The sequence below is a fragment of the Gopherus evgoodei genome, chromosome 3 (genome assembly GCF_007399415.2).
Source record: "Gopherus evgoodei ecotype Sinaloan lineage chromosome 3, rGopEvg1_v1.p, whole genome shotgun sequence".
Classification (NCBI taxonomy): Eukaryota; Metazoa; Chordata; order Testudines; family Testudinidae; genus Gopherus; species Gopherus evgoodei.
In genome coordinates, this window is record NC_044324.1 from 121405223 (window position 1) to 121432016 (window position 26794).

The following is a 26794-nucleotide window of genomic DNA, read 5'->3' on the forward strand; positions in this document are numbered from 1 at the left end:
ATACTGTATACATTGCAGCTGGCTAATAATGATATGAAGGAGGACACTTAGAAACATAAGCACAAGAGGGATAGTTAAGATGAAACTTAAAAAAACCATATTACATTGTATAAACTAGCATTAATGCAACATCAGTCAAGACTTTGCATATGCTGAGATAAGGTATAAAGGCAAACCACCTATATAGACTCAAAGTTCTATGAAGGCAATGCAAGCCTCTAATAATATTCTGTCTTCCTCCCAGAGATTCATGTTCCAGTACAGAGTACATGATTATACATCTGTCTAATTCAAGGTGATAATAGGAAACAAATAGGTTTTGCTCTCCAGCAGGAGATAACTACTAATGCTCATTTATACTCATTTATATCACATCTACATTATAATGGACCCTGAGGATACTGCTTCATGCAGTACTGCACAGTTTATACACAAAGCTATTGAACATCAGAATTTGTTCCTTTTTCATATTCTCCCTTTATAAGAACAGGGAAGTGGGGAGGAATTGCCTCCTGATTACCTTGAAATGGGTCCCTTTTCTAGACTCCTTTTTAATTAGCAACCAAAGCTCTCATTCTGCAGCAACACAGATGGACCTCTGTACATATACAGAGCTGTTCTGAAGTGAGTCGCTCCTCATACATAAACTGCCCACTGTGACGGGCATTCCCAGGGTGCAGCCTGGGACTGGGGTACTGCTGAGCCCGCTGTCTCACCAACCTGGGCTCCCATTCACACTGTGATACTGTGACAAGCTGCCGTCCCCTCCAGGTCCTGCAGTCACACAAACGTTCACAGGCAGGAACAACCGCAGCTAAGTTACATGAATGCTCTTGCCAGCCACTCATGAACCAACAATAGAGAGGCTCCAGCCAATCCCCCACTGCTCCCTAGCCTTGTACCCCTGAACTATACCATCCTGCCCTGGTCAAAAGCCTGATCACTGAAAGTTTATTACCCAGTCCACTACTTCTACAAAGAAACGTGGACCTGCACCAGCTTTTGTTAACTGAGCTAAAATTTTTCCAAGTACTTCACTCAAACCACACTATTTTTAGGTAAAATATATAAAACAGATGTATTAACTACAGCAAGACAGATTTTGAGTGATTATAAGTAATAAGTGTATAGATCAAAGTAGATTACCTAAGAAATATGGGAGTCTCAGGGTATTGCTTTAGGGTACAGAGTGTCACACTCACATGGTGCCCCACTGACTTCAGTGGAGCTCAGTATTGGCAAATGGGTCTGCCCACGCAAATGTAGTTGCAGGATTGGGTCCTACATAAGCACAGTTACAATGGATCCAGCTTCTCTGAAAAGTCTCTAGAAAAGACCATATACCGCCAAAGATATGCAAAGCAAGAAGATAATGAAAGGCAGGCAGATAGAGGTTCGGAGGCTCATGCACATGGAACCTCAAAGGTATCCGAAATTTTTTAAACCAGCAAACCAGATTTTATTTATTTGAACCTCTGAGGGGAAAAGAAAAAGATTTGGGTATGATGAACCCTTTATCCAGAATCAACCACCTATTCCTAACTGTTACTAAGGGCACAGACTCCTGTGTGCCCTTCATTACCCAGCCTATATACATTAGTAACACTTCACAATAAAACAAACATTCTCACCTCAATATAAATGTAAAGATTCAATCTGAGAGAACTGAAACAATCACATAGAAAACTAAGGCAGGGAATCTCAGCCTTAAAAAGCAGCACATATTTCTCAATTTACAGTCCAAATCACAATTTCCAGTTGCAGCCTTTTCTCAACTCCCCTCCCCACTTAGATCAAAACACTCCCCCGCCTGCCACCCACAATTATCTGCTTCCGCATCTCTCAAGAGCCAACCTGCCTGTCTGTCCTCACTTGTGGTTCCTCCTCCTTGTGCTGCTCTCCTCTGTTCATTCCATCACTCCCGCTTATTTTCCCCCATGAAATTACAGTGGTTAATCATCACTTTGCACAAACTACAGGCAGGGAGAGAGAGCAAGAGCAAAACAATTAGCAATAAAAGACTTTCACACATCAGACCCAGCACATAGAGATGACAGGGTGTGATGGTGGAGGGTGAAGACGGGTAGCTGAGTGTTTACAGAAGCTGCGTTATTCCTTTATATCAGCCTTGGGAAATTCTGTTCTCTTTCCTTGGGTGGGAAAGCAAATTTTCATGTCTGGGCTGATACATTTGCCTGACATTCTTGCAAGGCTACCTTATGTTAATTGTTAAATCTGGGTTTTTTTGTTTGTTTGGGTTTTTTTTAAAATATAATTTATGTCACTCTTGTTTGTTTAGTTTGAATCCATAACACCATAATGCAGGGCTAGATTGTGACTAGCCTTAATGTCGCCACACAAGGAAATTAGTGGGTGTAAAGATTTCCCCTCGCCTACCGTTGCCCCTTTGTGTGGTCACATTAGGCCTACACAAATCTTACCTCCAGGTGCTGGAGGAACGCAAAGGGTACATGCTCCCCACCTGGTCTTGGAGTTAGCAACTGAGGAGAAATGGGAAGTAGGCAGAGCCTGGACTCCATCTCCCCCAGACGTCACTGGAGATTGGATGTCTGCAGGGGAGGTCAATATGTTGCGCCTTGAAATAGGCTTTAGCAAAGGACTTTCCATCCAGAACAAGTGGAGATTGTCTTATGAGGAGCCGTATTCTCCGAGATACAGTTCCTTCTGGGACAGCACAGATAGACACTGCACCTTACTGAGGGTTGTGCATAAAAGGCACAATCTAGCCCTTGGAGGATACCTACCAGTAAATAGTAGAAATTAGTGGTGCCAACTCTGGTGATTTTTATCACAAGTCTCTCAATATTTGGTGGAATTTTTAAAGCACCAGTCTCTGGAGTCAAGTGATTACATGAGAATCGCAGCTTTCATTTTTACTAAATTAAATTTCTAGCCCTCATGATTACAGAAAAAAGCTTGAAAATGTGACCCAAATGTAACCCTAAAGGTTCTGAACCCAGAAGGCAAAGAAAAATAACTCAAAAATGTATTACTTTTATAAAACTCATTGTTTTTAAGTCATCCTCATGATTTTGGGGGTCTGACTCAGATTTTTGAAATCTTGGGGTTGGCTATATTGAATAATGAAGAAGTTGGTAGCTCCTCAAAGATTTTAGAGTTTTTGGAGCAGAAATTATGAATTAGCTGGTTTCCATGAAGAAGAAGAGTCAACAGATTTAATACTTGTGTCCAGGAGGCTCCACTGTTCTCTCTGCTTTCCCTTCCCAGGTATGACATCATGAATCTGCAGTACGTAGAGCCCAACAGTTATGACTATGTACTCATTGGAACCTGGCATGAAGGGGTGTTGAATATTGATGATTTCAGGATTCAGATGAACAAAAGTGGAATGGTCCGGTCAGTGTGCAGTGAACCTTGTTTGAAGGGTCAAATTAAGGTACATCTCAGGAGTTTTTCTCTATATGATATATCTAGGAAGATCCATATTAATGAGAAATAAATAACAGGCCTATATTTTTTTCACCAGGTTTGAGCAAACAGATTGATGAAAAGGTCTGGCTTAGAATTTCTTTACTTTTCAGTTATAATAAGTGTATAAAAAGGCAAGACTATATAAAGACTCATAGATCAACATTTACAAGAAGTCAAAGCCTATTTCTTATGCAAAAATGTACTAGCACATGTGCTTCTGTATCTATACCTTCAAATCAAATACAATAGAACCTGAAATTTACAAACACCTCAGGAATGGACGTTGTTTGTAACTCTGAAATGTTTGTAACTCTGAACAAAATGTTATTGTTCTTTCAAAAGTTTACGACTGAACATGGACTTAATACAGCTTTGAAACTTTACTATGAAGAAGAAAACTGCTACTTTCCCTTTACTTTTTAATAGTTTAAGTTAACAGTACTGTACTGTATTAGCTTTTTTTCCCCCTTGTCTCTGCTGCTGCCTTATTGTGTACTTCCGGTTCCAAATGAAATGTGTGGTTGACTGGTCAGTTCATAACTCTGGTGTTTGTAACTCTGAGGTTCTAGTGTACCCAATGTATGCAAATACTAGCTTGTGAGTATACTTTTGGGGGTTTATATTTATTGAAAATTCTACAATTATTTAGACAGTTCTAGTGCTATAAAAATAGAATCAAATTTCAGCATGTGCCACTGTTGTAAAATGTAACAATAAGAACAACATGATTATTTTTGTCATTACCCAGTACTTATTATAACTGCAGTTCTCTTGAGGGGGCTGATTTTTAAAGTGGTATGCACTGCAGGAGTAAAATTTTTGTCCTGTCAACAGCACCTGAAAGAAAAAAAGATGCTTATCTGTTTGTACCCTATGCTTACCACAGGAGGTGTAGAAATACAAATGAAATCTCTATCTGTTTACCAAATAATAGCACTCATATCCAGCTACAGGTAATTTGCCACCTGCCATGTCCAGGTGGCATAAAGACAAATTTAAGCAGTATCACAATAATGTGGGCACAGTTAGTTTACATGGGCAAGATGCTCCCATTGAGGAAAACCATCCTCCCAAAACAGCTTCCCATTTCTAATTAAATTCAAAATGTGTAACTAAGTACACTTGCCTGCTCCTTCCAACCTGGCTTCAGAAAACATACAAAATGTTTGGAGGGACAACGTCAACATTCATTGACCTCTAAAGATACTATCCATCCCTAAAGAAGAGTTTTGAGATTATACAGTGTGTCCATATATATATGTGTGTGTATGTATGAATACACCCACACATGCACACACACACAGCTTGATCCAGCTCCCACTGAAGTCAAGTGGACTCTCTCTCTCCATAGATTGCAAAAAGAACTGAAGTTTCTGTACAAAACTCAATAAAAACTAACATTTTGCATTTTGCAGCTCTGCATGTGGATGACAGGGAAGATCCTGGAGGAGGGGTAAACTGAGTAAAAGTCTGCTGCAGAGTACTTTGGCCAGCAATATCCACAACTCATTCTTTCCGTTCCGTTGTCACCTGGATTGTATTTAATCTGCAATTGCATGTTTGCCCCCACACATTATATGCCCCACGATCAGTTTGCAGACTCACCTATCCCTCAAATCAAACTTCTTTGGAAGTTTAATTTAAAATATAACACTTTCTGGGTGTGTGTATATTTTCTTATTCAAACTAAGAAAGGAAGCAGAAATTCAGATGCACCGCAAGAGAAGCTGCTTTCATGTTTCTAATCTAGCAGAAGTGACACTGAAAACATCCTGAGAAAGCTTATTCTTGTGAGAGTTCAAGCACAGGTTTTAGCCCAAAGGGGTACAAATAGGTCTCCAGCTTTTAATATTCATCCCCCTTAGAAACTTCCCATCGCCAGTGCTCATACTGCACTGTTTTACAACACTGTAGGTGGTGTCGGCCTGCTGCGGAGACTCATGTGCCTTCTTAGAAAGGATCCTGTCTGAGGGTATTTTTTGTGTTGCAGGTTATAAGGAAAGGGGAAGTGAGCTGCTGCTGGATTTGCACCCCTTGCAAGGAAAATGAATTTGTGCAGGACGAGTTCACATGCAAAGCCTGTGACTTGGGCTGGTGGCCTAATGCTGACCTGACAGGTAGGGAAATCGCCCTTGCATACACATTCTCACTTAACAGCCTGTAGCAGACAAGTGTGTGGTTGTGTATAAGGAGTAAGCCAGAATATTAAAAGGGCATTTTAAATACAAAGACCTGTAAAATGTAGATCTCTCTGTGGATGCACCCTCCGGCTTTACTCTGTACAGTGTGAGGAAGAAGGGCCAGGTGAGTATTAATGTATGCTCACAAATATTTACAGGGGGAAATGACACATTCTATCACTGGGTACGTCTTCACTACCCGCCATATCGGCGGGTAGCAATCGATTGCTTGGGGATCGATATATCACGTCTCATCTAGACGCGATATATCGATCTCCAAACGCGCTTATATCGATTCCATAACTCCACCAACCCGAACGGAGTTGCGGAATCGACAGGGGGAGCCACGGACATCGATCCTGCGCCATGAGGATGGTGAGTAATTCGATCTTAGATACTTCGACTTCAGCTACGTTATTCACGTAGCTGAAGTTGCATATCTAAGATCAATTTTCCCCCTTAGTGTAGACCAGCCCACTGTCACACATGTTCAGTTAACATGAACGTTGATAGAACTGCCAACGTTATTAATTAATTAATTACAGTACAATCATTGCTGTTTTTTTACCAGTGATATTGCAGGAGCCAAGTGCACCAGCTGATTTACTTGACATCATGTCAGTTCATTCCAGCTTGCCTGAGACATGTGTTAATGATCTCAGGAAACACCTCTGGAGTATATTGTTGGTCTTATAATATGAATATCATTTAAAAAAAAATCAAAAATCAATTAGCCTTCTGTCCTGAGAAATGGTTCATAGTTCACTGCATATCTTTTTTGTCTGTCTTTGTCTTGCTTTACACAGCTTCCCTATCCCCATGTCCCTCTCATTCAGATGCCAGTCAAAGCATTCCACTAATGTGAGCAGTTCATGGTTGGGGATGGGTGTTGTGGAATGTAGTCAGCCCACACAAAGCATGTTGTGGCTCTTAGGGCTTGGCTGAACACAGAAATTGCACCAGTGTTTCTAAACAGGTTTCTGTGTCTTATAGACTTAAAGCTGTGTGTGTGTTTAAATGCTATGTTGAACCAAGCCGAGGCATTGAATATGTTACCTATGCTGAATGAATGAGAATGTGGCTTAGTATTACTAAATCTAGATTACACATTACATATTAACTCTTCTAGTGCCCATAACAGTGCTGAAGTACTGGCATACCAGTCAAGAAAGGAGCTTTGTTTAATATTAATCAAAATGCTCAGTTGCTTCTGACGGTTAATCTATTATAAAAGCAAGATGGTAGCTGATTCTACTTCTGTTTCTCAGTGCTGCTGTGGCTATTGGCAATGGGCTTCCAGGTCTAATTAAAATCTTTATTTTCAATTACATTTCACCCTGAATACATGGCAAGAAGTGCTCATCACTCACCAAATGAGCTTTGAGTACATTTGCTTTTCTTTTAAACCAGCTCCTCCAGCTGCAAAAATTAGCATTGCCATTGCTGCTGTTATAGGCAGTGCAGATAGTGCCACCTGTGTTTAAGGCTGCCCGATGCTTTCTACTATAAACCCCTCTTTTCATTTGCTTATCGATTAGCCAGCCTTTAACTATTCAGGCTGAAATTGTCCATGCCACGTGTCTGCCTCAGACTGAATTTTTTTGCTTTGGTCTGTATTTTTTTGGAAAATTTCAGCAAATACGGTGCAGGTGTTTTTCAAAATGAGGTTAGGGAAAATATGTTGGTTTGGCCAAAATTCTTACACCTGTTTCAGTCAGACCCCTACACACACATACACACACACTATGGAGCAGGGACTTGAAATTTGGTAGCAGTGGCATCTGATACCTTTTCCTATCCAACTAAATTTGATCACATTATGAGTCTCTGGAAATCTCAGTGCGCACATGCTCAGTAAAAACCTCTCTGAAGATTCCATCTGTACCAAACATGCTCCATCTCAGGACTTCAGGGGTTGAGAAGGACTTTTCCGACGAATGGTCTTCTTAGCACCCAGGGCCAGTGCAGTGCTAGACACCAAAACTGAGAGCAGCCAGACTATCTCTCCTGTGCTGTCAATGCTACCTTTGCTGGTCCACAAGCAGGGAAGAGGAGAAAGAGAAACAACTCAACTTGATTGTACAGCTGTTGAGGAGTGAGAGCACAACTTAGATTACGGGGTCAGGGTGCAGGTGAGGCTAGGATGAGGAGCCAGGTTGCATGGAGGGAGGCACTGGGGTGTGAAGCTTGAGGAGAGGATTATGGACTGGGACAAAGAGTAGAAGTGGGCCGGGGAACTGGAACATGGACACAGATCTGAATGAGGTGGGGGTGAGCAAAAGACTATTAAGAGGAATTGAGGTGGATAGGGAGGACTGGGACTGGAAAGAAGACAGGCTGGAGGGTCTAGGTTGTCAAAATGAAGGTTGCCTGCTGTAATTCTAGCACTTTCTGTCTTTTGAGTGTTTGACTTTCAGCCTTAACATTCTTTTAATTTAGTTGTAGTTTTTAGTATGTAATTTAGAGAGTGGTATCACCTAGAGGCCAACTAAGTCAGTAGCCACAAATTTTCCTTTAACTCTGGCTTGTGAAAATCCTATCCAAAGTAAGCCTCATTTCTTTCAGCTACTTCTTTTTTACTAGGAGTAGGTGATATCCTTCATGCCTATTTTCAAATACACACACACATTGTGGATTTGACTGTAATGGCATTGAATTCATGTTATAGTTAGAGGAGCAGAAGTGTGAAGGAGCAGAAAGAGAAAAAAATCTAATGAAAATATAGAGAGAAAATAGAGCAAATATCTGGAAAAGGGTAAATAGACAGACAATAAGACAAACATTTTAATGAAAATGTGCATATATGTCATACATATATGTATACACACACACACACACACACACACACACACACACACATGGTTACAGATCTATCTATATATCATATAGGGATACTCAGTTGTTCTAGTCTAGCTTTTAGCGGGGTTTCTATCCCAAATAAATAGGCTTGCCTTTATTTTTTCTTATAAAATCTTATAAAATCACCCTTGAAAAATACATGAGTTTAAATTACATTAGTTTTGCAAACACACAAAATAGTTTGCAAAGTTTGAAAGCCTTGAACTTCCCATGAGATCTTCCGATCCCTGCCCAAAACCATTGATAACCAGCACTTCACTGTTGTTTTAGTTAGGGTGAGGGTGCTGGTCTTAGCAACAAGGACTTGTTCACAACTCAGCCTCTGAATTGTTCTGTTCCCCTTGGAAAGTCACTTAAACAAAAATTGTAAAAAGACTCCACTAATTCTGGAGTTTGTTTTTGGTGCCCAGTGCAATAAGGACACCTCAATTAATGGATGCTTTTTAATGTATTTAATCTTAAACTTTCAGTGCTTTGGTTCAGTCATCTGTAAAATGAGTGAAATAATCCATTCCACACTGGTTTACACTGATGTTTGTACTTTAGTTTGGGATTCAGAAAAGTGATTTATCCTTCTAGCAGATACCCTTCTAACACTTCATTTCTTTTCTGTACACTGCAGGCTGTGAACCCATCACTGTAAAGTATCTCCAGTGGAGCAATATAGAGTCTATTGTGGCTGTGGTCTTCTCCTGCCTGGGGATTCTGGTCACCATGTTTGTCACCCTTATCTTTGTGCTCTACAGGGACACCCCTGTTGTCAAATCCTCCAGCCGGGAGCTCTGCTACATTATACTTGCTGGCATCTTTCTGGGTTATATCTGCCCTTTCACCCTTATAGCTAAGCCCACCGTCACTTCCTGCTACCTCCAGCGCCTTCTGGTGGGACTATCCTCTGCTATGTGCTACTCTGCCCTTGTGACCAAAACCAACCGCATTGCACGCATCCTGGCAGGGAGCAAGAAGAAGATTTGCACCCGCAAGCCACACTTCATGAGTGCTTGGGCACAGGTGGTCATCGCCTCCATTTTGATCAGTGTGCAGCTGACACTGGTGGTCACACTGATCATCATGGAGCCCCCTATGCCTATTCTCTCCTACCCCAGCATCAAGGAAGTATTCCTGATCTGCAACACCAGCAACCTGGGTGTGGTGGCCCCAGTGGGCTACAATGGACTCCTTATTATGAGCTGCACTTATTATGCCTTCAAGACTCGCAATGTGCCGGCCAATTTTAACGAGGCCAAGTACATTGCCTTCACCATGTACACCACCTGTATCATCTGGCTGGCTTTTGTGCCTATTTATTTCGGGAGCAACTACAAGATCATCACCACCTGCTTTGCAGTGAGCCTCAGTGTAACAGTGGCCCTGGGGTGCATGTTCACTCCCAAGATGTACATCATCATCGCCAAGCCTGAGAGGAATGTCCGCAGTGCCTTCACTACCTCGGATGTGGTGCGTATGCACGTTGGGGATGGCAAGGCTCCTTGTAGGTCCAACACATTCCTCAGCATATTCCGAAGAAAGAAGCCAGGTGCTGGAAATCCAAAGTGAGTAGCTGATTGTGTGTATGTACGTGTCTGTCTGTCTCTTTCTTCTGTTCTCTTTCAACCTACAGTAGATTGCTGTATTTGTAATAAGGTATGTAATGCTATTTCATCGTGTCTGTGGTAATGAGTGTAGGGCTGGGGTAGATCTAGAATAGTCACCTACCCTCTCAGGTTCTCTCTTGCATTCTGAAGGTAGCTTTGTAGGTAATTCCCTTTTGGTGCAGGTCATTCTGCAGCAGAGTAACCAAAGCTTCCTCTTTCAGCTTCTCATCTTTCAGTGCATACCCATTTGAAGTGCACTGCATTATTGCCCAAACTGAGGTGCAAGTGTATTCCCACTCCCCCGAAAAGTGGACCAGAAATCTGTGGGTGATTGATTATCAATCACAAATATATGTCAAATGGCCACTGGAGTCTGTATGTGAAAGTATAGGGTCTTTCAGTCATTCATAGGGTAGCCTTTTGTGAAACTCTGTTCATGATTGTCATCAAACTGCACCCCTCCATATTGTGTGCATTTTATTTAACCGACAGGATTGTGAGCAATATTGTTTTAATAATTGGCACTGTTAGTTTGAGTAGTCCTTGTTCCCAGTAGTAGAGTTTGCCTCAAAGAGTCACAAGGATTGAATGATCATGATGACAGTTCTGCATTTATAACCTGTTTGAATATATTCTTCTCACTAATAATGGAAAATAACTAAGCTACAGGACAGAAAAAGAGAAAAAGAGAGAACTGTCATTTCAAGCAACGACTCCCTGTGACCAGCTCTCTGAACACTAGCATACTTTATTTTCCTGTTTCTTTAATAGTACCATAGGTCTGTAAAGAAGCATCACAGTACTAGACACAAGCTTAGAGTACTGGTGTCAGAGTTGTGATCAAAATGTAAAAAAACAGGAACCAGAGGAGATGGAGTCCACATTTCAGAGCTTTTTAATAGCATCAAAATTCAGTTAAGTTCAATCCATTTGTCTGTACTGAACCATCAATAAGTTTGTTGAAGTCCTCCATGCTGGTTTCACTTCACTTTGCATAGGAACCACTTTCATATCTCTCTGAGATGCAAGGGGGATACAACTAAGATGACATAAAACCCCTGCTGTGATCAATTTTGATTTCATACTACATTACTCTTTAATTTATCAGAAGGTGGGGGGTAAAATAAAGGGCAAGCATAAACAGTGGGAATAAACAACTCAAATCAAGGAGGAAGAAATAGGAGTACACACACCGAGTTCTAAGCTGATGCAAAGAAAGAACTGTGAAAAGCAGTCACTTTTTGAGAGAGACCATCTTTGAGTGAAATATGTTCTGGATTGTAATATAGTATCAAAATATTGACCATGGTAAATCATAGACTTGTGCTCCTTGAAGGTAGGTAGATATGGCGATCCAGCTCTCACCGATTCAGTGGAAGATATATCAGGCCTTAGATCTCTCCAAGAGAACAGAATATTTCATTTGTTGGCTCTACTATCTAATCTTTGGCTCAGGCTACCAGAAGAGGACTATTGTGTGTTTTGCACCATGAACAAGATTGGCAATTTAGTTCTTTGTTGTGCTTAGTTGTCTTTTTTTCTAGTTTAATAGAATAGAATCTTGGAATCTGCTGAGGCTTTATCTGTTTTAAAGGATGGAGAAGAAATTTATTTTGAACAGAATTATATTCACAGTTTATAAAGTAAATTTAGAACAAAGCATATAATACAAGAACATTTCTCCTCATTAGAAAACAGCTTTCTGAACTGCATTTGTACCTTATAAAAAACTCAGCTAAGCTCTACCAATTTTATTTGTTGCATGTTTTAATAAGTATCTCTTGACATTTAGTTCCTTTCTACCCAGCATGTGTTTAGTTGTATGGAACAAAAAGTCTTCAGAGCACTTTTAAACTGTGTTCTGAACTAAATGTTCATTAGTCAGTTAATATGCCTTCTGTATTTTGTGTGTAGTCAGGTTTCTGGATTTTTTACATGCCAGAATTCAACCTCTTGATTGGCTACTGTTATCTGCTTCATTTATGTTAGCGCAGAAGTGGGAGCATTACAGGCTTGCTTGCTGAGAGAGAAACTTCTACAGACCTCTGTCTCCAAATACAGGACATAGTAGCATTGCATACAAGAAGAAGGTTTTTGATAGTGAGACGATGGGGCATCGTAGACGGTAGCCTCAGGATTATGGAGGCTGCTCAAGCCCCCAGTAGAATCCATTTTCAAAGCTTGCAGGGACAATGGGGAGAAGATGTAGGCAGACATTGGGACTGATGAAATGGAAGAAGCTGAATTTGCTGGAGGCTTTGAATCTGAAATCTAACTTGAATATGTGAAAAAAAATGTTTGAAATATAAATGCAGTCTACAGGCATATTTAATGCTCAAAGGAATTGCACCCTAGCTTCCTTGCAGCTCTTCTCCTTGGCTTTTCCAATTTCAGGGGTTTATTTTCAGCTTTTCCTCTCTTTGCTCTGGTGTGCAGACACTTTTCTATTGGTTATGTTACTCTGCTTCTTGATGCTGTAAATGCCATGCTTGCTGCTTATAAATGGTGAGCAGCACTCTTTCTAAGGGACTTTTATCCCAGTTTCTTTCCACTGTCTTTCCTCTTGTTTACTTGTTGTCTCCCCTCTTCCTCATTTGTTTGCAGCCTTCTGATTTTTCTCATTGTCTCTTCCTGCTACTAATCCAATCAGTTCCAATTCCCTTACACCTCTTAGGGTTTGTCCACACACAGAATTGGCACTGGTTAATTTAAATTTATTTTAAAATAATATAGCCAAATTGATGCAAATTTACCTTTGGACACTCTTATGTTGGTGTAAAACTGGTTATAACTTACAGGTGCGAGTTAAACTGATATAAGCCAGGTTAAACCAAGGTTTCCACACCATGTAGGGAAACCATCACTGACAACCAGATGTCACAGCTGAATTGAGCTCTGCAAGGCAAATTGCATAATAATGATCTTCATCTTCTTCATCAAAAAAGAAAGGCATATTGCCTTTCCTAATTTCAGCTGTGCTGTCTGCTTCATAGAATCAGAGAATATCAGGGTTGGAAGGGACCTCAGAGGGTCATCTAGCCCAACCCCCTGCTCAAAGCAGGACCAATCCCCAACTAAATCATCCCAGCCAGGGCTTTGTCAAGCTGGGCCTTAAATACCTCTAAGGAAGGAGATTCCACCACCTCCCTAGATAATCCATTCCAATGCTTCACCACCCTCCTAGTAAAAAAGTTTTTCCTAATATCCAACCTAAACCTCCCCCACTGCAACTTGAGACCATTGTCCTTGTTCTGTCATCTGATACCACTGAGAACAGTCTAGATCCATCCTCTTTGGAACCATACTTCAGGTAGTTGAAAGCAGCTATCAAATCCCCCCTCATTTTTCTCTTCTGCAGACTAAACAATCCCAGTTCCCTCAGCCTCTACTCTTGAATCATGTGCTCCAGCCCCCTAATCATTTTTATTGCCCTCCGCTGGACTCTTTCTAATTTGTCCACATCCTTCTTGTAGTGTGGGGCCCAGAACTGAACATAGTACTCCAGATGAGGCCTCACCAATGCAGAATAGAGGGGAATGATCATGTCCCTTGATCTGCTCACAATGCTCCTATTTAATACAGTCCAAAATGCCATTAGCCTTCTTGGCAACAAGGGCACACTGTTGCTTCATATCCAGCTTCTCGTCCGTTGTAACCCATAGGTTCTTTTCTGCAGAACTGCTGCCTAGCCACTCGGTCCCTAATCTGTAGCAGTGCATGGGATTCTTCTGTCCTAAGTGCAAGACTCTGCACTTGTCCTTGTTGAACCTCATCAAATTTCTTTTGGCTCAATCCTCTAATTTGTCTAGGTCCCTTTGTATCCTGTCTCTACCCTCCAGCATATCTACCACTCCTCCCCGCTTAGTGTCATCTGCAAACCTGCTGAAGGTGCAGTCCACACCATCCTCCAGATCATTAATGAAGATATTGAACAAAACCGGCCCCAGAACCGACCCTTGGGGCACTCCGCTTGATACCAGCTTCCAACTAGACATGGAGCCATTGATCACTACCTGGTGAGCCCGATGATTTAGCCAGCTTTCTATCCACCTTAGAGTCCATTCATCCAGCCCATACTTCTTTAACTTGCTGGCAAGAATACTGTGGGAGACCATATCAAAAGCTTTGCTAAAGTCAAGGAATAACATGTCCACCGCTTTCCCCTCATCCACAGAGCCAGTTATCTCATCATAGAAGGCAATTAGGTTAATGAGGCATGACTTACCCTTGGTGAATCCATGCTGACTGTTCTTGATCACTTTCCTCTCCTCTAAGTGCTTCAGAATTGATTCCTTGAGGACCTGCTCCATGATTTTTCCAGGGACTGAGGTGAGGCTGACTGGCCTGTAGTTCCCCGGATCGTCTTCCTTCCCTTTTTTAAAGATGAGCACTACATTAGCCTTTTTCCAGTCATCCCAGACCTCCCCTGATCACCATGAGTTTTCAAAGATAATGGCCAATGGCTCTGCAATCACATCCGCCAACTCCTTTAGCACCCTCAGATGCAGTGCATCCGGCCCCATGAACTTGTGCTTGTCCAGCTTTTCTAAATAGTCCTGAACCACTTCTTTCTCTACAGAGGGCTGGTCACCTCCTCCCCATGCTGCGCTGCCCAGTGGAGCAGTCTGGAAACTGACCTTGTACGTGAAGACAGAGGCAAAAAAAAAGCATTGAGTACATAAGCTTTTTCCACATCCTCTGTCACTGGGTTGCCTCCCTCATTCAGTAAGGGGCCCACACTTTCCTTGACTTTCTTCTTGTTGCTAACATACCTGAAAAAACCCTTCTTGTTACTCTTAACATCTCTTGCTAGCTGCAACTCCAAGTGTGATTGGCCTTCTTGATTGCACTCCTGCATGCCTGAGCAATATTTTTACACTCCTCCTTGGTCATTTGTCCAATCTTTCACTTCTTGTAAGCTTCTTTTTTGCTTTTAAGATCAGCAAGGTTTTCACTGTTAAGCCAAGCGGATTGCCTGCCATATTTACTATTCTTCTTACACATCAGGATGGTTTGTTCCTGCAACCTCAGTAAGGATTCTTTAAAATACAGCCAGCTCTCCCGGACTCCTTTTTCCCTCAAGTTATTCTCCCTGGGGATTGCGCCCATCAGTTCCCTGAGGGAGTCAAAGTCTGCTTTTCTAAAGTCCATGGTCCGTATTCTACTGCTCTCCTTTCCTCCTTGTGTCAGGATCCTGAACTCGACCATCTCATGGTCACTGCATCCCAGGTTCCTATCCACTTTTTCTTCCCCTACTAATTCTTCCCAATCTGTAAGCAGCAGATCAAGAAGAGCTCTTCCCCTAGTTGGTTCCTCCAGCACTTGCTCCAGGAAATTTTCCCCTACACTTTCCAAAAACTTCCTGGATTGTCTGTGCACTGCTGTATTGCTCTCCCAGCAGATATCGGGGTGATTGAAGTTCCTCCTGAGAACCAGGGCCTGTGATCTAGTAACTTCTGTTAGTTGCCAGAAGAAAGCCTCATCCACCTCATCCCCCTGGTCTGGTGGTCTGTAGCAGACTCCTCCCATAACATCACCCTTGTTGCTCACACTTCTAAACTTAATCCAGAGAAATTGGCCAAACCGAACAGTCTCTACATAAAAGAATAAATGGACACAAATCAGATGTCAAGAATTATAACATTCAAAAACCAGTTGGAGAACCCTTCAATCTCCCTGGCCACTCGATTACAAACCTAAAAGTCTCAATATTACAACAAAAAAACTTCAAAAACAGACTCCAGTGAGAGACTGCTGAATTGGAATTAATTTGCAAATTGGACACCATAAAATTAGGCTTCAATAAAGACTGGGAGTGGATTGGCCATTACACAAAGTAAAACTATTTTCCCCATGCTTATTTTTCCCTCCCTACAGTTCCTTGCATCTCCTTGTCAATTGCTGGAAATGGGCCATTTTCATTACCACTACAAACAGTTCTTTTTCTCTTCTGCTGATAATAACTCACCTTAACTGATCACTCTCCTTATAGTGTGTATGGTAACACCCATTGTTTCATGTTCTCTGTGTGTGTGTGTGTGTGTGTATATATATATATATATATAATCTTCCTACTGTATTTTCCACTACATGCATCTGATGAAGTGGGCTGTAGCTCATGAAAGCTTATGCTCAAATAAATTTGTTAGTCTTTAAGGTGCCACAAATACTCCTGTTCTTTTTGCAGATACAGACTAACATGACTGCTACTCTGAAAACTGTCAAGTTTTTCTGCAGTTTCATACTGGAGTCATACTGCTCTCTTATATACAATGTAACTCCCCTACCTTTTCTGCCCTGCCCGTACTTCCTGAACAGTTTATATCCATCCATGACAGTACTCCAGTCATGTGAGTTATCCCACCAAGTCTCTGTTATTCCAATCACATCATAATTTGTTGACTGTGCCAGGACTTTCAGTTCTCTCTGCTTGTTTCCCAGGCTTCTTGCATTTGTGTATAGGCACTTAAGATAACTCGCTGATCGTCCTGCTTTCTAGGTATGAGGCAGGAGTCTCTCCCTCTTGCGCTCTCCTGCTCATGCTTCCTCCTGTGCTTCAGATGGGTTACAGCATGGGATCTGGAGGAGATAAGCACTATCTTGCCCTGACTGAGTTTAGCCTATTGGCTCTTGCTGAAGTTCGGGAGGTGTTGAGAGTAGAGTTGATTGAAAAGCATCTTCAGAAAATGCTGATTCACCAAAATCTAAGCTTGGCAGACACAGATCTGGTTTTAATGGAAGGTTTCTCAGGCCCAGGATGGAATTAGGGGTGGACAGATTACTGCTGTGTTTGGGTCCCAACATGGTGGACCTGTGGGTTTTTAAGATTTATAAATCTGAGCAAAGCCCTGAGACTCTCTCTGGCTTTGGTTATCTAGGCAGGCTTTCGGGATGCAGATCCTCCATCTAGCACCTTCTTATCAGAGCTGATGTAAGTCACGTTCTCACTCCTCAGTTGCTTAGGCACATCCTTTTCTAGAACTCCAGCCTTTTAGGCACTGTGGTGTACTGTTCACCTCTCCAGGGACAGGTGATAGTTGATGCACATAGCATGCAGACTTTGCCAAAGACTCCAAAACCACTTAGGCATGTGGCAATTCTCCAAAAAGAGCCATATTTTTGGAGTTTAATATACCCATCTTACACACACTCTAATCATATATCATTTGAAAATGTATTTTATGTACATTTTGATGAGGTATAAAGCGGTGCCATAAGCCTGTAGGTGAGGTGAAACAACGGTACCCAAAAAGAAATTCATTTTTTGTGCAGTTCCAGAAATATTGCTGACTATGACTACAGTTTTTGCTGTTTAAGTTAATTTCAACACCTTCATATGCTGGTTATTGGTGAAAGTTACCAAGCAACAATGTATTAAAAGACTTTTATTCATTTTGCATGAGCAGGTATTTTTTTCCCCAGAAATGATGAAGCTGTTTAGCATGTGGCAGAAATGGTGAATATCAACATTTTGCAATATACTAAGATGAAATGTTTTCACATTGCGTATTCGTAACTGTCAACGTATCTCACTAGTGATTATAAGAGTTTTCAACTGAAATTTGTTGATCAGATCAGATCAGTCTTACACTGAAGGTTGTGCATTAATAGCAGTAGATTGTGTGCCTATAATTTGTACTGTGTGGTGATAGAGCTAAATGTATGTGAATTCCTAATATAATGCTTCTCCATTTATAAGGTTTTGTAGATACAGTGTAGCATCTAGTCTACCTGGTAAAAGGTTTTCAGTTGTAATTGCCTAGGCATGCAGTACCAGTACTTTGAAATATTCTAAAAACTAACTTTTTAATTCAGTGACACTTATGCACAGATCCATATTAGCATTAGAGATGACATATTATGCATATGCAAAAATTGAGAGAGAAGGAAGTGGCCTAATAAGAAGTAGTTAAGTCAAAGTCTGCAAACATGTTCTTGCCTCTGCACTGAAGAGGGATTAAGAGCATGTTACAGCTCTCACCAACCAGGTCATCAATAATATGGCAAACCCATCTGACCCTGAATCACAGCCAGAGGTACTTATCAACATACCTACTAGACTATGTGTAACATCAGATGTCTCTATTGAAAATAAATGTTGGTGAAGAACAAATGGAGACATTTGTGAGAGGTCTTTTTGATTCTGATGGGACATGTAGCATCTTCAGCCCAGTCAAGAAATCTGGCATCAAAACATTTGTTGACATGGCCAAGAAGACTAAATGTAAGTCTGGCAAGGAAGGGACAATCACAGCAACTATCAATCCAGAAAATGTTTTCCCCAGAGCCCTGGATTTAGCATAATACAGAGGTCATCTATAGGACCTGTGCTTGTGTCCCTCTTCCATGCTGATGGAACAATGAAAAGAACAGACAGAGCTGAATTAGGGCATCAGCTGGAAGCTCAAGCTGAAAGAATCTTTTGAGATAAAAGTATGCAACAAAGAAACGACAGTGTACATCAGAGATGCCATGGCTGTCATGTATATGATGGCTGGAGACAAATTCCACACATTCGATGAATTGGCTGCTGAGTACTTGAGGCAGGTCCTAAAAGGATTTGACAAAGTCAATTCTGTAATCAAAAGTTTTTGACAGGAACAACAACAGTAACTTGGTAAAAACTGCAGAAAGACAGTGATGGACAGGATCTAAGGCTGAATGCAAGAAATACCAGGTGGCTAGTGGATACCCTGTACCTCCATGGAAAAAGTTTCTAACATGACATCCAACAAGCAGTTACTTGTAAAATTCTTCTCTGAATATATGGTTCAAAATTCACCTGAGAGTGCAGGAGCACACCCAACACAGACACTCCTTGCTGGAGGCTTTTCCAGTGGTGAAGTAAGAAAGTCCATCACCGCTAGAGGTATTGAAGAAGCCCAAGGCTTGTACAGTACACAAAGATGTTTCTGCACGCTGTGTGTGCCAATATGGCTTTAGGTCTCTTCATACCAAAAGAACCAAAGTAACTAGTTTCAGAGTAGCAGTCGTGTTAGTCTGTGTCCACAAAAAGAACAAGAATACTTGTGGCACCTTAGAGACTAACAAATTTATTTCAGCTTGAGCTGTCAAAGAAGTGAGCTGTAGCTCACGAAAGCTCATGCCAAAGTAACTAGTTGGCCAATAAAGATGTTTTGATCCTTGTTGTTCATTACTTTCCAAAAATAAAACACATAGATGACGTGGATTGAAACAGTCATCAAGTCCAACACAAGCGTCACTTCATACCTCTGCATGCAATTTGTGATGCACTCCTGACTTCTATAACGTACTTCCTGCTGTACACACATTAATATGCAGTTACTCTGTGTCATCCCTATTTGGCATGGGGGAAACAAATCTCTGTTTAAAGCTGTCAAAACAAAGGGAGCTTACCATTTCAGAGATCTTCCCAAATCGGGAGAGAGTGACGGACAAGCTGTAGTTTCTGCAGCAAGGAAGTTGAGAGAGAAAGTGAGAGAGAAAAGGAAACCCACAGAAACCTGAATTGCTTGTGCCTCAATCTAACCATCAAAAAGGACATATCACTGGCCAAAATCCCAAGTGAGAACAGTTTTAAAGAGCATATCAAAAGAGCCTTTTGGTAAACAAAGATTTGGATGTCTTTGCACATAGGTAAACCAGATATTGGATCACCATTGCAACATGGATGGAAAAAATGCAGATGATGAACTGGTATACTTCAAGTGACCAAAGACATCTGAATTTCTATGATACTGTGTCTGTAGTCAGAACAATCTTCCCTGCACAGAACTGTGTACATGCCAATACACTGAAGACTGTGGTAACCCACATGTTATTGAGAGAGATCATAATGATGAACAAGATGATAATGATCTTGACTATCAAAGTCACCAGCACTATTGTGTTTCAATGACAGCCATAGAAATTTATTGTTAAATTTTTGTTTTGCCCTTTATATTGTTGTTGTGATAGTTCTGAGGATAGGTCCATCAAGGGCTATTAGCCAAGATGTTCAGGCATGCAACCTCATTCTCCAGATGTCCATAAACCTCCAACTGCCAGAAGCTGGGACTAGACAACATGGAATGGATCACTCAAAATTGCCCTGTTCTGTTCATTCCCTTTAAAGCATCTAGTACTGACCACTGTCAGAAGACAGGATATTGTGCTAGATGGGCCATAGGTCTGACCCAGTATGGCCATTCTTACATGGTCACAAAGAAATACAATTGTATATCTTGAAATAATATATAGAATCATTAAACTAACAAAAAAGTATACAATATTTCAAACTGGTGATTTTAATATGTTGATGTTGTCAGTTTATGCCGGTTTCTATGGTAACAGCATCACTTGATAGCTCCACGTCATACTTTATCTTAAAATAGACATAATAAAGTTCAAATGATGTGTGATGTGCATGTGTGCAGAGAGGATACATTAAGTTGATCACATCCCTGTTGTCTACTACTCACCTAATTTGCTCTTTACTGTGGACAGAACAAGAAATATACAGATTAAGACAAAACAATAAAACACTTATATGAATTTCCCTGCTTCATTTTTTTTACTACTCTTGAGCATTCTTTTGGCTTAGGTCAGTCCTATAAGGAGTCCATGATGCCCCACACATATACACATGGATTCTTTTCTGACTCATATAGTATCTCTCCTCTACAACCGGCTTCTTTCTTCCTCAGGGGATCCTGCAGTTAAAAAGGACTCATCTGCCACAAAAGTATGGTCCTCTGTTTCTCTCTCCTTCCAATGCTTTCTTTTGTCTCTGTGAATCCTTCTCCATTTAAAATTCCACCACTAATGCTGTGGTTTTTTTCTGCTTCTGGGGAAATTCCTTTCCTCTGAACCCCAGCCTCCTGTGCAGAGAAGTTTGAGAAAACTGATTTTATGTAGGATGCAGTCACTCCTTTGTTCTCCCCAGATAATATCTATTCATGTGTTGCTAGTCTTCAATGACCAACCTATTCACAGGTAGACATATAGGCAACACTTTCTTGTCTGTTGGCACAAGAAGCATGAGGCAACATATAGTGTAATTGTAAGGATGCATATAGTCCATAAAATCAAACTGGAATTCATAAGTTGTCTATAGATAGATTTCCCGGATCATCACTGTGTGTGCGAGAAAGCACTTTGCCCCAAGATAGCCCAGTGGTTAGGGGACTTATTTAGGATTTGGGAATCCTGGGTTCAAGTTCCCGATTCAAATCCCAGGTAAGTGGCTCTAACTATTGGCTGTTTGGCGTGAGTCTGTATCCTTCTGGTTTTGAACAATGATTCCTTCCAGGATCTCAGAAACCTTCCCAACTAAAATTTCATCAAAACTAATAGAGGCATTTTAAGAAGGGGGATCTACCTGATTCAAAGCAGGTGCTTGAATCTGGTTCTCCCATATCCTAGGTGAGTACCTTAACCCCAGGCTGCTGGCTGTTTTGCTGTGGGCTCTGTTGCATCAGAACAGAACCAAATGTCAAAACTTGATTTTTTTTTGTCAAACAGAATTCTTGTTTTCCAGCCAGACCTAGTTGGGAGCACTTCACTGCACAACCTTCATTTCGATGTGTGTCCTTTCTAGCTGGTGAAAGCCAGCAGAGAAGAATTGGTCCATTGCTGATGAAGACTGTCAGAGCTTTTTGTAGGCTGCCAACTTGCCTCCCTTTCTTAAAGAAGTTGTTGTGAGGCCTTATTTCAGGAAATCATCAGTTGACACTGACAATCTGGCTAGCCACCATCTAATAGCCAATCTCCCTTTTTTGGTTAGGATTATAGAGAAGGTTATGGTGAGACAGCTCACAGAGTACAGCTCCTAGATGGCTCACATGTCCTTCACCGTTGTCACTCCAGATACAGACCTGGGTACAGAACAGACTGCGCTCCTCCTGGCAGTGTAAGAAGATTGGGTGCCCATGCTAATACAGATAGAACTATCAGCTTCCTTGATACCATTGATTATGGCTTCTTTATTGACTCACAAGTGGATGGGATTAATCTTGGGTGACTCTGTGGCCTCCCTGCTGAGCATTCCCAAGGGTGGTGTTAGTTTGTTGATTATCATCCCCAAGGATACTAACATGTAGGATCCTACATGGTTCCATCTTGTTCCTGCTCTGTTCAGAGTACACCTGGGGCAATTGGGAGGCTGAGTGAGGAGGCATTGGTTAGAGGATTCTCACTATGCCAATGACACCCTCCTCTGGATATTTGTCTCCTCCAACCCAAGAGTTGCCTGGTTGAGACTGAGACACGGTTGACAGCTATTGTCTGACGCTTAATCCAGATAAGATCGAGATAATGTGGACAAGTTAGAGAGAACAACTGGAAGATATAGCTAAGATTGCACCTGCTTCTTATATTGAGGATGTGTGTGACCTTTTAATTTTAGAGTCTGGGGATATTATGGGATTCCAGCTGGTATTAGATAATTATATAGCAGCAGTTTCTAGGAAGGCCATCTCTGTCTGACTGTGAGATTATGCCTTTTTCTTTTGGATATGGATCTCACCTCAAGATGAGACCATGGCAATGTGATCTACATAATTTAAAATCAACTCAGAGACTAAAGCACATGCAGAATGCAGGGGCTTGCTTAGTAAGTGGTATATCTCAGTGTGAGCACACCAGTACATCATGAACTTCATTGGCTGCCTATTGATTTCTGGATTATGTTTAATTATGTTTAAAGGTTTTTGACCTATAAACCCCCAAATGGCTAGGGACCTGCCTACATGAGAAACTGCCTGGAATCCACCAAGTGTAAAAGAGAGGGACTTGCTGGCAGGGCCCTTAGCTATGGCACCTACTAAACTTGTTCCCCGCAACCTACTAACCTGTCTCCTCCCCCTACACCACAGCACACTCCCTTTCGCTCAAAATAGACCATGAGGGCATGCTGCAAGATCCATCTCTTTACTCAGTTATTTGGGATGGAGAGGTTTCAGAAGGAGTTATTTAATAGGTTTGATTTTGGGTTTGGATTTTATCTGTGCTTGGTTGGTTTCTAGTTTTGTATTGAGACATAGCTGCTGGCTCAATGTCCTTATGTGATGATTTTAAATATATGATAAAGTCTCCAGGATAGGCACTATTTCTATGCATTGTAAATCACAGTACATAAACATTTAGTTTCACAGATAAGATTTACGCCAAAATCTGAACTATGACTGATTTGAAGGCCAACAACCATCAAGGAATGTAGTGTGGCCAGGAATCCACAGCAAACAATGGAACAGCCTCTCCTGCTGTTTTCCAGCTTTATTTATTTGTAGTTGAAGCCTCCTCTCCCTCTCTTCCACCTTTTGCTAGGCAATGTGTTGCTGTTTTTAATATTTCAATAGTTTGTCTAAAACAACTGTTTTTATTTTTTTCTTAACATATTGTATTAGTTCCTCACCAGTTACAAAAGCCTCTCACAGTCCCTGTTTTCTTCAGCCAAATACACGAAGGAATGGTAGCAAATATAAATCACCAGCAGCAAATATTGTCACTGTTGTGTATGTATAAACACTGAGGGCAGATTGTGATACCTTGCTCATGTCGATTAGTAACTTGCTTCAAGGAAAGTCCCATTGGCATCAGTGGGATTGCTTAGGGATGTAGGCTATGTCTATGATGCAGCGGGGTGGATGTACACATGCCAGCTCTGCTGGATGTAGCATGCTAAAAATAGCAGTGTGGGCACAGTGGCTCAGGTTAGCAGCCCAAGTAGAGCCCTGCCCAAGGTCCTATGTACGTACTCAGGCTGCTGGTTCATAAATGAGAGATTTTGTGGGTGGCCGTCACAAAGCAGAGCATGCAGCAAGAGTTTAGATTTCCAGAAACAATGACGAAGTGCCTAATAAGCTCAATATGCAAATAAAAATTTTCTACAACTCATAACTTGGTCAAAATTGGGTTGAATTTCATAGATACAGCAAAAGACGTCTCAGGACTATTCCCCTTTTTGTTTTTCAAGTTCCTACACCAAACCATTAATATGCTACAGTTTGGGTTATTTTTTTTAAGATAGAAACCTTTTTTTAAATAGCCAAAACTGCCTATTTTGCATTATCGTTCTTGAAAATTGCTGACCCAGTTTTGATCAAACTTAAAATTCTGATCAAACTGAAAAAAAAACAAACAGCCTGACACATCCAGGCATGGAAAATTTCAGTCTGAATGGTTAGAGTTATAATCAGTTGAAAGAGGAGGGTATAAAGGACAGTGTTGTTCAATCTTAATAGGGTACATACTATCATAGAAATGATTATTTCCTTAAACTCCAATCCAGTGCACTATAACATTGTTCCAACCTTGATATGCCTACGATATATTTTCAGCTGTTTTCTGTGGCCCTAGACTATAATTTAGTCAGCAGCCTCCGAGTTATCTTTAAAGGGTTTTTATCTAGATTAGTGCTTTGTGTAGATTTTTATTGCTTTGCCAGTTCAGTAGAGATCCTTGCATCTTATATGAAATGGTAGGTTGGCCTGCTTTGCAATTTGGAAAATCAATGCTCTTGGCTGAGTTTCTTATATACTGTAGTAATTGCAAACACAATAAGGCAACTCTTTATTTCAGCAGTTACAGCCACTGGAAAATACTTAGTCTGAAGGCAAGTACAAATAGAATTAAGATCCTTAAGTCTCATGTCTCCTACCTTATGATTTAGGGCCACAAACTGTGCTTAGTCTTCATGCACACCCTATGAATGCTCAACAGGGAAGACAAGGTCACTGTGACCTGGGTTATTTGAGGAGAGTGATGTAAAAAGATCCTGGAAACAGGATAAGAATACAAAGAACACAAGGTAAAAATCACAACTGAAAGAGTTAAAGAACAAATTGTTTAAAAAAATAATAAGAATTAGCAAGTTTTTTGTGCCTGATCCCACCATTAAGTTATTTATATTGTGGTAGCACCTCAGAGCTCTGGTCATACAGCAGGATCCCCTTGTTCTAGGAGCTGTATGAACAGAACAAAAACACAATCCCTGCTCCAAAGAGCTTACCATCTAAGTATAACACAAGAGACAGAGGAGTACCAGGAAATAATGAGATAATATTGGTTATCATGACTGGCTGTGGTCTCAGCAATAACACTAATGGCCAGGTATTGGCCCCTTTATGTCCACTTTATGCTGCCTCACATTCTTTTATGTTGTATGTAGATCTTTTGTTCCTAAGTCCCACAGTTTTAAATAGGTGGATAGTTTGCTTTGTTTTCTAATTTGACTCATTCCATGGTACCATGTTATCTGCAGCACTGTCTCTTGTCATTCTAAAATTCTGCATTCAGTATTTTATTTTATCCATTTCTGTGGCTGCAATATTTGCTAGAAAAGCATCTTGCATTTTCACAAGGATAATTGAAGGTTTACGTGCCAAATATCTGTCCCTGAACAGTGGCACATTTGCTTGCATTGGTAGGTAATTACCAAATTTAAACCATTAATGGTTTTATTTGAACACATTGTCTGTGGCAGGTAATGGCCTTTACCCTTTTCTATCATATGTGTGATATGAATTTCAAAGAGGGAAATTCAGCAAGCTTGGTCGGGCAATTCAATCCTTGTCAGTGTATTGATTTAAAAGCATTCTTAAAAGCCCCATGAGACAGAGAACTACATATTTCCAAAGGGGCCATTACAATTAAAGAGAAAAACAGAAAGAAACACACACTAACACAGTCTGAATCTTAATAATTCAATTACATTCTGTACTGGCCATATGGCAGGATTATTCATTATATTTGAGCAATGTATTTGTGTCCAATATTGTCTTCTGTAGCTTTGGATTTGCATTTGCTTTGATAGAATTGGATGTAGTTCTATCTAGTGCATCTGGAGAGGGGAACAGAGAAGGGCGGTAGTTATAACCAGATATTTATTTCTCTTCTCACACATTTACTATTCAGTAATCAATTAAATCACCAGAGGTCAAGTATGTCCAGGATCTGGACCAGCGCCCAAAACTCTGGCTGGGCATGTGTAAAATAAATAAAAAGAATTATCCATAGACACCATTTAATATCCAAAGGGCTTCCCCTTCCCTTGCCCTGTGTATGGCAAAGGAAAATTTGCCACATTCATACAGGGAAAGTGGAAAATAGAATTAAATCATGTACAGTTTCTCTGTTCATTTAATTCAATTTTAGTTCCTCTGTCTACAATACTACACCAGCTGAGTTAAGTCCTGGAGTGAACCACAACTTAAAAAAGCTTCCTCCTTCTTTCTCTAATGGGAGATATGTGGCAGGATTGCATGAACTGGAGGCTGAATTCAGCATTGCGCTGTAGACATTTTATGCTAGCAGAGCCAATGTTCTGTGGCCACAAAGCTGCTGAAAGTCCCCCTTGGGAATTCCTCTAATGTGGGGGGACTGCCAGCAGGTGCATAGCCAACAAGCCACATTTGTTTGTACTCCTCATCTTGTAATAAGGGAAATCTATCAGTGATAAGTAAGGCTGTGTGTCTGTCAGAGAGGTCACAGAAGTAATGGATTCTGAGACTTTCTGTGATCTCTGTGACTTTCAGCATCAGCCGGTGTGGCTGGCTCCAAGGCTGCCCGAGCTGAGAGACAGGGAGTTGGGGTGCAGGGTGGCACTTACTTTGGAGTGGGGGTGGGTCCCTGGAAGCGCCAGCATGTCCCTGCAGCTCCTAGGCGGAGGGGCCAGGGGGCTCTGCATGCTGCCCCTGCCTGCAGGCACCACCCCCACAGCTCCCATTGACTGCGGTTCCTGGCCAA

General features: G+C 41.1%; 1 protein-coding gene across 4 annotated transcripts in view; it reads left to right on the forward strand.

The window, feature by feature from the left end:
* Positions 1-26794, forward strand: part of GRM1 (glutamate metabotropic receptor 1) — a 295440-nt gene that overhangs the window by 221980 nt on the left and 46666 nt on the right. For all 4 annotated transcript variants that reach the window (XM_030556515.1, XM_030556517.1, XM_030556518.1 and 1 more), the window contains exons 6-8: positions 3250-3418; positions 5444-5570; positions 9115-10045. In XM_030556515.1, the coding sequence (XP_030412375.1) occupies positions 3250-3418; positions 5444-5570; positions 9115-10045 (1227 nt within the window). The remainder of the gene's footprint in view (positions 1-3249; positions 3419-5443; positions 5571-9114; positions 10046-26794) is intronic.